The 13,359-nt window shown below is 38.8% G+C and overlaps 1 protein-coding gene across 1 annotated transcript in view; it reads left to right on the plus strand.

Moving 5' to 3' along the window:
• Positions 1-513: 513 nt before the first annotated feature.
• The window catches only part of DHX36 (DEAH-box helicase 36), a 35,278-nt gene continuing 22,432 nt past the window's right edge, over positions 514-13,359 (plus strand). Inside the window, exons 1-8 of the mRNA XM_067549754.1 lie at positions 514-866; positions 2,467-2,588; positions 5,926-6,121; positions 7,047-7,085; positions 8,629-8,799; positions 10,394-10,473; positions 12,319-12,393; positions 12,575-12,741. Of these exons, the coding sequence (XP_067405855.1) occupies positions 654-866; positions 2,467-2,588; positions 5,926-6,121; positions 7,047-7,085; positions 8,629-8,799; positions 10,394-10,473; positions 12,319-12,393; positions 12,575-12,741 (1,063 nt within the window). The 5' untranslated portion in view covers positions 514-653. The remainder of the gene's footprint in view (positions 867-2,466; positions 2,589-5,925; positions 6,122-7,046; positions 7,086-8,628; positions 8,800-10,393; positions 10,474-12,318; positions 12,394-12,574; positions 12,742-13,359) is intronic.

Here is a 13,359-nt window from a genome sequence, read left to right on the forward strand (position 1 = left end):
CAGTGGCAGGAGGGCACTAGCTCCCCACCCCCAGCACGAACTCAAGCTTTATAGGGTGTCCCCACGTTTCTGGATACAGACCATGGCGTCGTCTGTAGGCTCCCCCCAAAGTGGCTAGACTTGGCTATGGGGCTCTTTCCTGCAGGGACAGACGGTGGGACTCAGGAGTCGCCTCGCCTCCTGCAGCTTGATTAGCACTGCGCAGGCAGCAACCCAACCTGGGGCAAGAGCCTGTGCGGGGATCACGGCGTCACGGTAACCGCGCTACCGGTCGCAGAGGGAGGTGGTTCAGGAAAGGCCCTGTAAAGGCTTAGCAGAGCCGGGATTAGAACTCGAGCTGCGCTACACGCAAACGCGCAGCCACGCAACAGTGCGCGCGCCTGAGCTGCGACCCGAGGCTTAAAGAAACAGAGAGAGCGCGCGCCGCCCCCTCTTCTTACGTAGAGGAACGTGATGACGTACATCACAGCGAAACGCCGGCGACTGCGCTAGCGCCCTAGGGGAGTCGTTGGCTGGTAGGCGGAACGGAAGTGAGGGACTAGGTCAGGAAGAGAAAGAGCCGGACGACTTCCGGTTCCGGCCGGTGCCGGCTTCTCTAGCGGGTGCTCCCGGTCTGCCCCGTAGCCCCTGTGCAGCGGCCTGAGCGGAGGAGGATGAGCTTCGAGCACCGCAGAGACTGGAGCCGCGGCGGAGGAGGGGGGCCTCGGCCATCCTCCTCCTCTTCCTCCTCCGCGGGGGGACGCGGAGGCCGAGGGGGCGGCGGAGGGGGCCGGGGGCGGCATCCCGGTCACCTCAAGGGCCGCGACATCGGGCTGTGGTACGCGCGGAAGCAGGGCCAGAAAAGCAAAGAGGCCGACAGGCAGCAGGTAACGGCCGCGGCGCGGATTGGGCCTTCCTGCCCGGCCCCCTCCCCGAGCTCTGGTCGCTCCTTTCCTTCTCCTGGTCCCGGGGCTTAGCCCGTCCCTCCGGCTCCTTCCCCCTCCCCTGTCAGCCCTTGGCTCGGGACGGGCGTTTCCCTGGCAGTGAGCGGGTGCTTCCCGGGTTTTTTGCGCTGGACCCATTGTCAGCTGGACCCTGGGCCCATTGTCAGCTACCGTTGGGTGGTCTGTGGCTCCCTCCGTGCACGTGCACACACCCAGCTTATTTGTGAGGCTCCGGAGGGAGGGGGCGCATGAGGGTCTCTGCCACGGAGCAGCATAAATATTGCAGTCAAACCCGCCCCAGTGCCAGACTGCATGCACAAAGAAAGCACTTAATTGTAATGTTGAGCTACCTACGGTGCAGGCTATGCTGCTTGGGACGGGGTGGTCGTGGGAATTCAAGAATATGAGAAACAAACTTTTACTCTGAAGCCAAATGTCGTGAAATGTTTGTGCACACAGATTAGACAAGATGTTAGTTTTTAAGGTTTTGCTTAAAAAAAAAACTCCTACCATAGTGAACTAGAGAACACAACTTATCTAAAAGGTGACGTGCTGTATTGATTTTGCTGTGTATTGAAACTGGCTTCAGGTTGTGTCTTATTCCTCTTTCAGCCATCCTCTCCCAGATAGTTACACAAACTACAGAAAAACATAATGGAATGACTCTTCTGTCTGAAAAATTAAATGGTTAAAACCAGGAGGAGGTAGCATGGGAGAACACTTCAGGGATGTGGAAATAACACAAACATGTTTTTAAAACTCCCTTGCAGAAAAGGGGGATCAAGTCTTTGCTCTTGCACTTTTGGCTTCCCCAGCAGCAACATAAAGAGCTGTAGCAGGGAAACTGAGAATTTTCAGTTTTTCTTTTTTTCTTCTATGGGAAATACTGTATGCAACAGCGCAGGTATTTCTATCAAAGTTTCTCTGTAATATCTGTATATCTTCATGGGCGCAGAGGAGATAGGCAGGGAATAGAAGAGAGAGATATTCTTGTTAAAAAGCAATGAAAAGGTTTATTATTCTGGTTTTGTAATTAATAGATATACCTTAAAAAGACCTAAATACATCAGATCTTATCTTAACTTCTTGAACTGGCCAGAAAAAAAGTCTCCTTGGTGGCCATTAACAGGATTCACTGTAAGTGGGGTTTTGTTGAATGTCAAGTTGACTAAGTTACTAGAGATGAGCATGTGATAGCTCAACTTCTTAAACTTGGGTTCTCCTTATATCTGCAATGCAAAGAACAATACCACTTAAAAATCCTGCTTACAAATAGTAATTTGTGCATGACTCAAACTGTAAGTATATAGACAAGTGAAAATATGTGTAGTTGCTAAAATGACTTGTGTGGCATTGTTGGAAAAGACATGCTCGCCTCTACATTATGGATAAACAAGTTTAGTCCCATGAATTGTATTACTGTTACGATTGTAGGAAAATGAAAAACATGTTTACAGTTAAACCAAGAATGCAAATAAATTTTGAACATGACTCTATGCTCTGACACACTGGTTGAAAAGCTGTTTTTCTCTCCTCAAACTAGAGAGCTGTGGTGCGCATGGATGAACGCAGGGAAGAACAGATTGTACAATTGCTGAATACTGTCCAGACTAGAAATGAAAAAGAAGAAGAATCCGTGTCATGGTGGTCTGGTGAGGAAGAAGGGTAAAATCAATCACTTTTGCTATATGTTTTTCTTTTAAAAAACGGTGGCAAAAGATTTCAGTAGAAACTGCGAAAGTTAAAAGTGGTATCATTGTCATGTGGGTTGGATTAAATAAATAAAATTTATAAATGTTGATTTTTTTTTTTAAATGTAGTAACACATGGAGGAAATAATTTGTATGACCATTGTTTTCAAACAATTTTCTAAGTTACACTTGTGTTCTGGGTTTGAAATTTTTACCCACACTAGAAGACTAAATGTACTAACCATAAACCAATAGGCAAGGAAATTGATTTTGGGTTTTGTTTCCATTTTGGTTGAAAGTTGGTGCAAAAAATTAACTCATAGTTTTCTGGATAAATATCAGGGTTAGTGTTCGGGGGTACAGGAGGACAGGAAAAAGCAACAAATAGAGAAAAATAAGAGTATTGAAAGTAAAAGCAGTGTAATGCTGTGGTTTATTTAATGAACCGTACATCAACATACACATATACACACTCGTGTCTGTGTGTGTATTCCACCAAATTGCCTTCCTTAGCCTTGCATTTACACGTAGACTAATTTATTATAACATAAACTCATCTACCTAACGTAATGGATTGGATTTTCTTAATGTAACCAGTATTTTCATGTACTTGCGAATTCAGGTGTAAATCAGTAAAAACTGAATAATAGCTCTTGTAAAACATGGACATCTTTGGTAAAAAAAACAGAAATGAAAGGCCATGCTAATGGGAAATATTGGGAGGTGGAGGAAAAGGGGGGTGTCTTCACCCAATGAGTTCCACAGATTTACAGTAAAACCTCAGAGTTACGAACACATTGGGAATGGAGGTTGTTCGTAACTCTGAAATGTTCGTAACTCTGAACGTTATGGTTGTTCTGTTAAAAGTTTACCACTGAACATTAATTTAATACAGCTTTGAAACACTACTATGCAGAAGAAAAATGCTGCTTTCCCTTAATTTTTTTAGTAGTTTACATTTAACACAGTACTGTACTATATTTGCTTTTCCCCCCTTATCTCTATGGCTGCTTGATTGTGTACTTCTGGCTCTAAATGAGGTGTGTGGTTGACTGGTCAGTTCATAACTCTAGTGTTTGCAACTCTGAGGTTGTACTGTACCTCATTTCATTCTCAGTTGCTGGGAGTGGGCAGGATGATGGATTTCCAAGGATGCTTGTGAGCTCCATATTTTGAGGTGTTTGTCTCTGGTCTTATGCTAGCAAACTTTATAGCTGTAATTCACCACTAGCGGCAGCAACTGTAGAAGCTGTAGTGTAGAGAAGATGCTTCTTTGCCACTGTGGTGTTTATTCCTGCTCAGTTTAGATGATGTGGTAAGAATTCCTGACCCTTTTTACACTTCAGCTTCTGCCAGTGCTACCATTGATGGTGAATTACTGCTGGATACAAAATTTGCTAGTTTAAATTAAAATTTGGAGGTTTTAACCCAGCATTTGGCATAATCTAAAATGTAAAATAAGTTCCTAAATATATTTGTCATGGGTGTAAGCATTCTTGGTGCAAAGCCCTTGACTCTAACTTACTCTCTCTCCAAGTCAAATATCTTCCTGTGTCAACTATAATTGACCTCCATGGTATGTTTAAAAAAAACAAAAAACATGATTCTTTGCTCAGGTATTTTTTACAAGAGCACGAGCAAGAGTATTATTAGGTGGGTTGGAAAAGCTTTAGCACTGATAGCGGATTAACTGAATTACTTGGATCTTTTTAAGAGTGCATTGTTAAGCCCCCAAAGCCAGATTTTTAAGAGTATTTAGGTTCCTAAGCTCCCTTTGAAATCAATGGGAGTTATGTGTTTAAATATCTTTGGTGAGGCATACTCTTTAAAACATCAAAATTAATCTTGAGTATCAGACTCTGGCTGGTATATATCTGATAAAGGCTGAGGCAATGCCTTGCTGTTGGAGGGGCCCACCCCAAAGGCTGTTGGGGACTGGCTGTAGTGCTGAAACTCTGCCTCTGGGATGCAGAGTACTATCCTACTGTATTCTTCCCTGGCTTCCGTTTTTTGGGGTCTCCTTGTGAATAGGTTCAGCCTCTATTAATGTTTTCCAAGCTGAAGTGAAATAGACATGCTTCTTGACAATTTAATTTCTATCCACAGATTCTCAATAGCAGTAATTAAATGAACCATCAGAATCTTGGTGGTTTCACTCTGCCACAAGAAAAACCTTATGTCCCCGATCCTTGAATCAGATACAATTATGAGATGGGGCTATCAGAATAGCTAAAACAGTAATTTTGTCTGCAGACTCGTACACCATTACTTTGGTTCACAGTCAGTTTTCTCTGCTATGTAAGGAAGAAAAACATATTTTTAGATACAGGCTTAAAGGGACACGACTTAATAATCCTATGTTGTAAACAAAAATTTCTTATACTTATATTGTAATAAAACAGACCACAATCTACTTAGCTGTTACTCTTCTATCTGAATTTCTTAACTGCTACTGTGATAAATTTCTGGCATTTGGCAGTACTTTGTATCTAGTTTTCCAAAGTCTGTATGGGTCTTTCACATAGCAATGGGGAGAAATATTTTTTTAAAGTAGAAAAAAAGTAAGTTGTAACACGATAAAAATTGTCAGAGTGCTGACTAGTGTAGTATCTGAAATGACTTTTAACTAATTTTTAAAAATTGACTACCTCTGAAATTGACAGTCTTTTTAACACCAAAGATTAAAAAGCTTTAAAAATCCTATTTACTTGTCCCTATGCTCTTGTACCTTTTTGCATTTCTCTCAGCTTGAACAAGGAAACGCAAAAAACCCTCTTTACTTTTGTTTAGTCAGTTTCACTTGCAGATGGCTTGTGGTGGCAGTGACTGGGTTTCAAACACTGCAGTGGAATAGTTTGTTAAACTCTTCATTTGAAAAAAATTAATAATTTTAATTATGGTAATATTTCTGTTGGTATATGTAAAAACAACTTTCCCAAATTATATTCTAGGACAATTTTAATTTATACGTATCTTAAATTTTGCAGAAATTGATAATGTGTCCCCATGCTCACCAAGGAAACTTTTGTACTTACCTTTGGTGAGTGGACTTTTTCAAGCTGTGCCTGAATTGATATGTTCAAGTATGGTTTTGGTGAAAAGTGCAAGACTGTTAAGACACATTGCCTCCTCCCACAAAGGCCAACTAAGGTTGTGACCTTGTTTTTTCAAAAATAGATGGACTGGAAATCTTTCAAAGGGAGCCCTATTTTGTACTTGTTTCAATAGCCAAGTATATATTGGATTATTTTCCCTTAGAAATATTTTAATATGGCAATTGCATTATAATCAAACCTTTGTTTCTGATATAGTCAAGAGGTACCTGTAAAAGAGAAACCAACCTTGGCAAAGGCTCCTGTAAAACAGAGACCAGTTTTGGAGAAAACATTCCTAGATCGAGATTCAGAATATCTCTTTCAAGAAAATGAGCCAGAAACTAATTTGGGTGAGAAATTTAAAGAAGAGTTAAGAAAGAAGAAATCTGATCCTAGATACGTTGAAATGCAGGTACTAGATAATGGTTAACTAGAAGACGTAACTGATGCTAATATATTTATTTATAGTACTTTTTTATTTTTATAAGCAAAAACTAGTTATCTTTTATACTCTTGTTAGTGGAAAAATGTCACTATGAAAATCTGTTTAGTGTTAATTATGTGAAAATACTTTTTTTGACATTGTCATCATGTTCCTCTCTGTAGTTTATCAACTATCCACCATTTCAATAAACATTTGTACGTGGCAATTATCAATAGTCTGACATTTGGAAAACATTGAAAATCCTCCGAATATTTCTGAGCATAAAAATGTATGGTGTATAGCATTTTTAATATGAATTGCATCCTAAAATGCTAAAAAATTAAATGCAAGACAATGGACAGACAGCATATGATATAATTATTTTTAAGTGAATGAATTAGATAATTCATCCATAAAACCAGTGATCTACCTTTAGACCAGTTTATGGCATAGAAATCATGCTAGTTGCTCTGGTGATGGTGAAAGAACAAGCAATGTTAATATGGATGTATTAGTTGCTTTTGACACAGTTTATCATAAGGTGTTGCTGATCTGCCTTCAAGATTTTATGTAAGAGGATGGATTTTTATCAGCTGATTTCACCTATCCCTCTGGCCAAATCCAGAAGGTCATAATATGACTCTTAAGACCCCAATCTTGCAAACGTTTACAAACATACTTAAGTATGTGAATAGTCTTGCTGGTTTCAGTGGGACTACAAACAAACTTAGAATTAAGCATGCACATAAGTGTTTGCAGAACCTATGTCTAAGCTTGTACAACTTGTGGTACCAGTAATTTATGTTTTTGTCAAGTTAAATTTTTGTTGATCATAGACAAAACTGATTGCATTTTTTACTTCCAAAGCATAAGAAGTGTATTTTAAAAATGAATATAACTTTTTTTTCCCCAGAGATTCCGAGAGAAACTTCCTTCATATGAGATGAGAAGGGTAAATGTATTTACTTTTACTTTTAAATCCTATGCACCTCTGCTATTTTGTTACAAACATAGGAAAATAAGGGTTTATAATTCAGACTAAAAATATGATTTTGGACTCATTTATAACAAAAGGCCTCAGTTTTGAAATATCCTTTTAGGAGAAATATTGTAAAGAATCTTACCACCTTATAAAGATGTCAGAACTTGAGAGGCTTCATGATTAAAGCTAATTTCTTTCCAGAGAAGATTTCAGGCACGTTGTTGTGCAACGTGAGAAAGCTCACTCTGTTATGTTTTATACTGTTTTATATCTAGACCACAGTCTTCATGGAAACCAGACATGAGCACCGAATACATTTAAAATATTGTATAGCTTTTTCATCCTCCACTTTGCAGATTCAACTTTTAAAATGTTGCATGCTGTTTGAAACTAAGGTGCCTAATTGCATTGTGTACTTGTAATTTTAATAAACATTTTGTTTACTGTGTTATATCTTAAATTGCCACATGTGGCTATTTTTATTGCTGTTCATGGTATATTTGTATGAATTATAACTGAACATTCATTACATTTGTCTGTTCCATTTAAGTCTCTAAATCACACTTTTGTGGCTGTACACTGTTTTATGCTACCTGTGCTCAATCAGTGAATTAAGGATAATTCTAGCCAAAGGGGGTTATTTTCATCTTGGTTTAAATAACTTAAATTTTACACATCAGGGTGAAAATACTCCATATGCTTTCTTTTGTAGGTTTGACTCTTAATAGACAGTATACTTGTGTTGTAAATGGACACGGTCAGGTCCATTTTGGCCTCTAATTTTAGTTTAAGAAATGACAAAATCTAAGAAACAAATAGTTCCATTGCTCTTCAAATTCCAGTAACCTTTTTGTGGGGTGTTAAACATTCCTTTGCTGTTGATTGCAGCACAAACACTGAGACATTGCGCTGAAATATGTGAGCTGGAAAGTGCTGCTGAATACTAATGAGAAACAGACTAGTCTGTTTTCAGTGGCTGAGCTTAATGGAATAAAAAAAGGCAAACAAACAGGACAAGAGAGAGGTTAAGCTTTCATTTTCAATTATCTAGGGCCAATTATGTTTTCAAAGGGGTCTCAAACCCATCCTCTGTTCATACACTGAAGTCTGTGTGCAGGTTCGTTAACTATGTGGGTTGGAGCCCACGAAAGCTTATGCCTGCTGAAATTAAATTAGTTAGTTTTTAAAGTGCTACAAAACTCTCGTTGTTTTTGCTGTATACAGACTAACATGGCTACCCCTCTGGAACCTATTTTCATAAATGATGGTGTTCAGTGTATACACACAAGTGATTTGTGTGTGGCCTTAGTCTTATGCTTAAAGTGCATGGCACACTTTGAATCTCTGACCCTAAACTGTTAATAAAATGGATATCTAAATGTAACCCTTTAAAGTACTATGGCTTGTTCTTTTAAATTGAATTCACAAGAATGGAAAATTATAGAAGTCCTTCTACAGTTTAAAAAGACTCTTTGTCAGCATAACATTGCATTTTCTTTTCCTTTTGAAATAGGAACTGGTAACCCTGATAAAAGATTATCAGGTAACTGTGATAAGTGGTGAGACTGGTTGTGGAAAGACTACACAAGTTACTCAGTTCATTCTGGATGACTATATAGAGAGAGGAAGAGGGCCTGCTTGCAGGATTATATGTACCCAACCTAGAAGGATCAGTGCTATCTCAGTAAGTGCAGTTCTGAAAAACTGAATTGTTTCTTTGAATGTTAATTTCCTTTTACAATAAAGAAATTGTGGGACAAATTATTTACTACTTATATTGCAGTACTGCCCAAAGTTCCTAATCAGAACCAGGCCTCGTTTTGCTAGGCACTGTACAAGCATATAGGATGTGTCATTTTCCCCCAAAGAGTCTACAATTTTAAATTCCCAATTCTGCGAACACTTACACCCATAATTAACATATTTGAGTAATCATATTGAAGCCTATGGACTAGCAAGTGTGTGTCTACAGGATTGGAGTTCAGTGTTGCTCTTTTGAGTAAGCAGCAATGAAGCTGAACTCTGATCTTTGACTACTAGCGATAAATATGCTCAATGACCTGTAATGGGATGTTAGATGGGGTGGGTTCTGAGTTATTACAGAGAATTCTTTCTAGGTGTCTGGCTGGTGAGTCTTGCCCACATGCTCAGGGTTTAGCTGATTGCCATATTTGGGGTCAGGAAGGAATTTTCCTCCAGGGCAGATTGGCAGAGGCCCTGGGAATTTTTTGCCTTCCTCTGCAGCAAGGGGTATGCATCACTTGCTGGTGGATTCTTTGGTGGATTCTCTGTAACTTGAAATCTTTAACCCATGATATGAGGACTTCAATAACTCAGTCATAGGGTAGAGGTCTATTACAGGAGTTGGGTGCGTGAGGTTCTGTGGCCTGTGTGGTGCAGGAGGTCAGACTGGATGATTATGGTGGCACCTTCTGACCTTAAAGTCTGAGTCTTTGGCAGGTCTGTGCAACCTACAGGGGTAGTGGAAGTTGACCCAGAGCTTATCCATTGACCTTTTTGGATCTTCTTAATTGGGTTTCCAGTTCAGCATTCTTACCGAATATAGTCAGAGTAAGGGTAAAGTAGAAGATAAGAGTCTGTACTTAGACTCTGGCTTTTTGGATACCTTATGTCTTGTTGTTCTTGAGCTGCCCAAAAAGTGCTTTCCCATCACTTTACTGGATGAAGCTTCCAAAACTAGTGTGTTCTTTCTACACTAACAGCCTCATTTCTGAATACTGGCTGATAGTCACAGAACAGTACAACTAGCCATTGCTAAACAATTTGATCTAAAATTATTGATAAAATTATACTACTTTGCTTACTCCAGCTTTTACTTCGAAAATTAGAGGTGAGCATTTCCCAGCATGGTTGATCTTGTGAAGTTTGACTGCTAGAATGTACAAAATGGATCGTTTCCATTAAGTAGAAATATGAGGTGTCGGTGCTGAATTGTATGGAGGAGTTCCACCACCCAGGAAGAGTTGCATGTCATGATGTTAAGTATGAGAGAGGAGGGTTGAAATACCTTTAGTTCCATTGTACATAAAACACAAATATGAAATATATTTTGGGTTATACACCAGTTCCTGGATTGTGGCCAAGGACTGTTGTATCCATCAGAGGAGGGTATTAAAGGTAGTTTTAGCATTATTATAAGTTGACATGTAACCTCTTCATGATAGATAGTTCCTACTGAACAATAGCTAGAAGTTCAGATAACCTTTTTTTTTTTTTTTTTTTTTAAATAACATGATGCTGTTTGGTTTGATTTTAAGGTGGCAGAGAGAGTTGCAGCTGAAAGGGCAGAAGTGTGTGGTAATGGAAACAGTACAGGATACCAAATTCGTCTCCAGAGGTAAATGATAGTTTTCTTGGTAACTTCTGTATGCTCACTTGAATATAAACTGACAAATCCAGTATAAATCAAACAGGAAAATTTGAAATACTATTTTAAACATAGAGGGAACATACTTAATGGCTTTCACCCAGAGGGAATTCCTGAGCAACTTTTCTGTAAATGGTTGGAAGAAAAAATAATTGCTTAAAAGCTTGACTACAACGGTTGAACTTTAATGCTACTTAAATTGGTGAAAAAGCCAAATTTTCATAGCATAGTCTACTTTCCTGTCATGGGGAACAAGTTTACACCTGTAATTCTGTTAATTTAAATGTGATTTAGCCGTTTAATCCTTTACAAATAAATAAAATCGACACAGCATAGTGGAAGAATTACAGATAGCACAGAGTAAATGAGCTGTCAATATGTGCATCTTAAACTGTTAAAAGGTGAGTGAGATAAGAGGTTACTGAGTGAGGCAGAGGGGGAACAAAACAATGTTATGGTTCAAAGACTTAGGCCTGATCTACACTGCCGCTGGCTGTCAACGGTACATACTGTAGCTTGTGTATCTCCCGTTGACTTGCTAACATCCCCTTACTGTGGCGTCTCCACGGCACTGCATCAACGGGAAACGCCATCCGGTCAATGAAAAGAGTAAGGCCTGGTCTACACTTACCTGCAAATTCGGCGGCAGTCTACTGGAGATAAGCAAGCTTCGTAAAGTCCGTTTTGCGTGCCGTCTCCACTATGCTCTACTTTTTGTGGAGGTGGTTTTAATAAATGGACTTCCTGATTGATTCAGTGGGTCTTCTCTTCCTCTTAATCAATCCGGATAAATTGGTCTGACGCTGGTGAATTTGCCACTCTCAGTGTAAACTTAGCCTAAGGCTGTGGGCTGGGAAGAGATTTACTGTGTCAGCCAGAGAGCACTTCCGGGATTGATTGTGCCGGTCTCTGCTGCCCGCTCAGTTGATCCTGCTGCATCAATCATGCAGCCCGATGCAGCACCTGCAGTGTAGACATACCCTCAAAAATACCTTGTGTTCTAATCCTGGTTACAACTGGAAAGATTTGGAAGGTCAAATTGCAAATCACAGTTTGTGCAGTTTCCAATCTGGAAACAGCCTTATTGCAACAGACCTGTAGAAGGGAGCGTTAAAGTTAAAAATGTCAACACCTTTAGGCCCTGATCCTTTGAACACATATGCATGTGCTTAACTTGACTATTGTGGTAATCTCATTCAAATCATGTAAAGTTAAGTATGTGCGTCAGTGTTTGCAGGCTTAGGGCCTTAGTGTAAGTGCTGATGTATCTAAAATAATCCTTAAATAAAAAACTGATCTAAAAAGCTAAAAATAGAGAATATGGCCTTATTTATAATCTGATATTCCAGAATTGTGTTGTGCACAGCTGTTTTTATTCAGGATGGAAATTAAGAAATCATATCTGATATCTATTGGTATAGAGACCTGGTTTCCACATTTTATTTGTGGAGCTAAAATATACATGTATAAATGCTGTTTAACAGAGAACAGTATTTTCCCACGTTTTTAGTCTAACAACAATTTGGGATGAGTAAAGAAGAGCTGATCCTAAAATGGTGACAAATAATAGCTGTAAAGCCTGGTACTGTCAGATTGCAAATGATCCATTGCCCATCATAGGCATGTATGGAATAGTCCTGACTAATCCCCTCTTGCACCAATTTATTTCTAAATGAGCAGACCTACAGAATACCGTTAAATGATGTAGATTGTCATTATAGACACTTTAAAGTGCATTCTGCTTTTGAGCTTTTAAAGTACTTTGTAAAATATTAGAAAAGAAAATTCAAGAATTCTTAATGCATCTCTTTTCAGTCGGTTACCAAGGAAACAAGGTTCCATTTTGTACTGTACAACAGGAATAGTCTTACAGTGGCTCCAATCAGACAAGTAAGTATTTATATTTAAAAAGAAACTAGTGAATACAACTATCAGAGTATTAGTGAGCTAGCTTTTTAATGGTTCTCTATTTTCTTTTTCTGTTCTTTACCATTTGTTTCAGTTAATTTTTTTTTAATGCCTTGCTTCTTCTAAACATAAATGTTATCAACTTTGCATTCTTTTATTTTAGGCAATTGTCCAGTGTTAGTCATATTATTCTTGATGAAATCCATGAAAGAAATCTTCAATCAGATGTCTTAATGTCTGTTGTTAAAGATCTTCTAAATGTTCGACGAGACCTGAAAGTAATACTGATGAGTGCTACTTTGAATGCTGAGAAATTTTCAGAATATTTTGGTGGGTGATATGCCTGCACTGTAATATTGATAAGATATATAATAAACTTAATATTTGTTATATATATATTTTGGACTTATACTGTATAATAATGCAGTTTTTAAAAAAGAAAAGTGTGGTTTGACTTAAATCTAAAACAGTGATTGTTTCAGTGTTAGCCATAGCTGTCATCTGTTAGATGTCTCAAAGCAGGGTGCAATGTTAGAGGTTCCATGATTTATCCCATCATGGTTACATGTTTCCACTTTTGTTTCCTCCATCACATGTGTTTCAGAACAGTAGCGGTTAATACACACTATGAGTTGCCACACAGAGGTTGGCATTATCTTTAAATTTTAAACTTACATTTAGTATCCTTAGAGGCCATGAGTGAATGAATGGGCAATGCAAGTCTCCTATGATACGCCAGCTAGCCTACAAGTGATTAATCTGCCTTGGCTTTCAGTCACATTGGTTAGAACATACATAGGGAAGCATGCACTGCTATTGCCTGTGGTGTTCTATTTAGTCAGTTTCTAGGGGTGTTAATTTGACACTTTTCACAAGCATTAAGTGTACATAAAATTAAACTTAATAGGTATGCAGTTAAGTAGAAAATAACTGTTCAATATTTTCTCT

Source organism: Emydura macquarii, unplaced genomic scaffold (assembly GCF_026122565.2).
Source record: "Emydura macquarii macquarii isolate MOO-44397 ecotype Brisbane River unplaced genomic scaffold, CSIRO-AGI_Emac_v2 contig_18, whole genome shotgun sequence".
NCBI lineage: Eukaryota > Metazoa > Chordata > Testudines > Chelidae > Emydura > Emydura macquarii.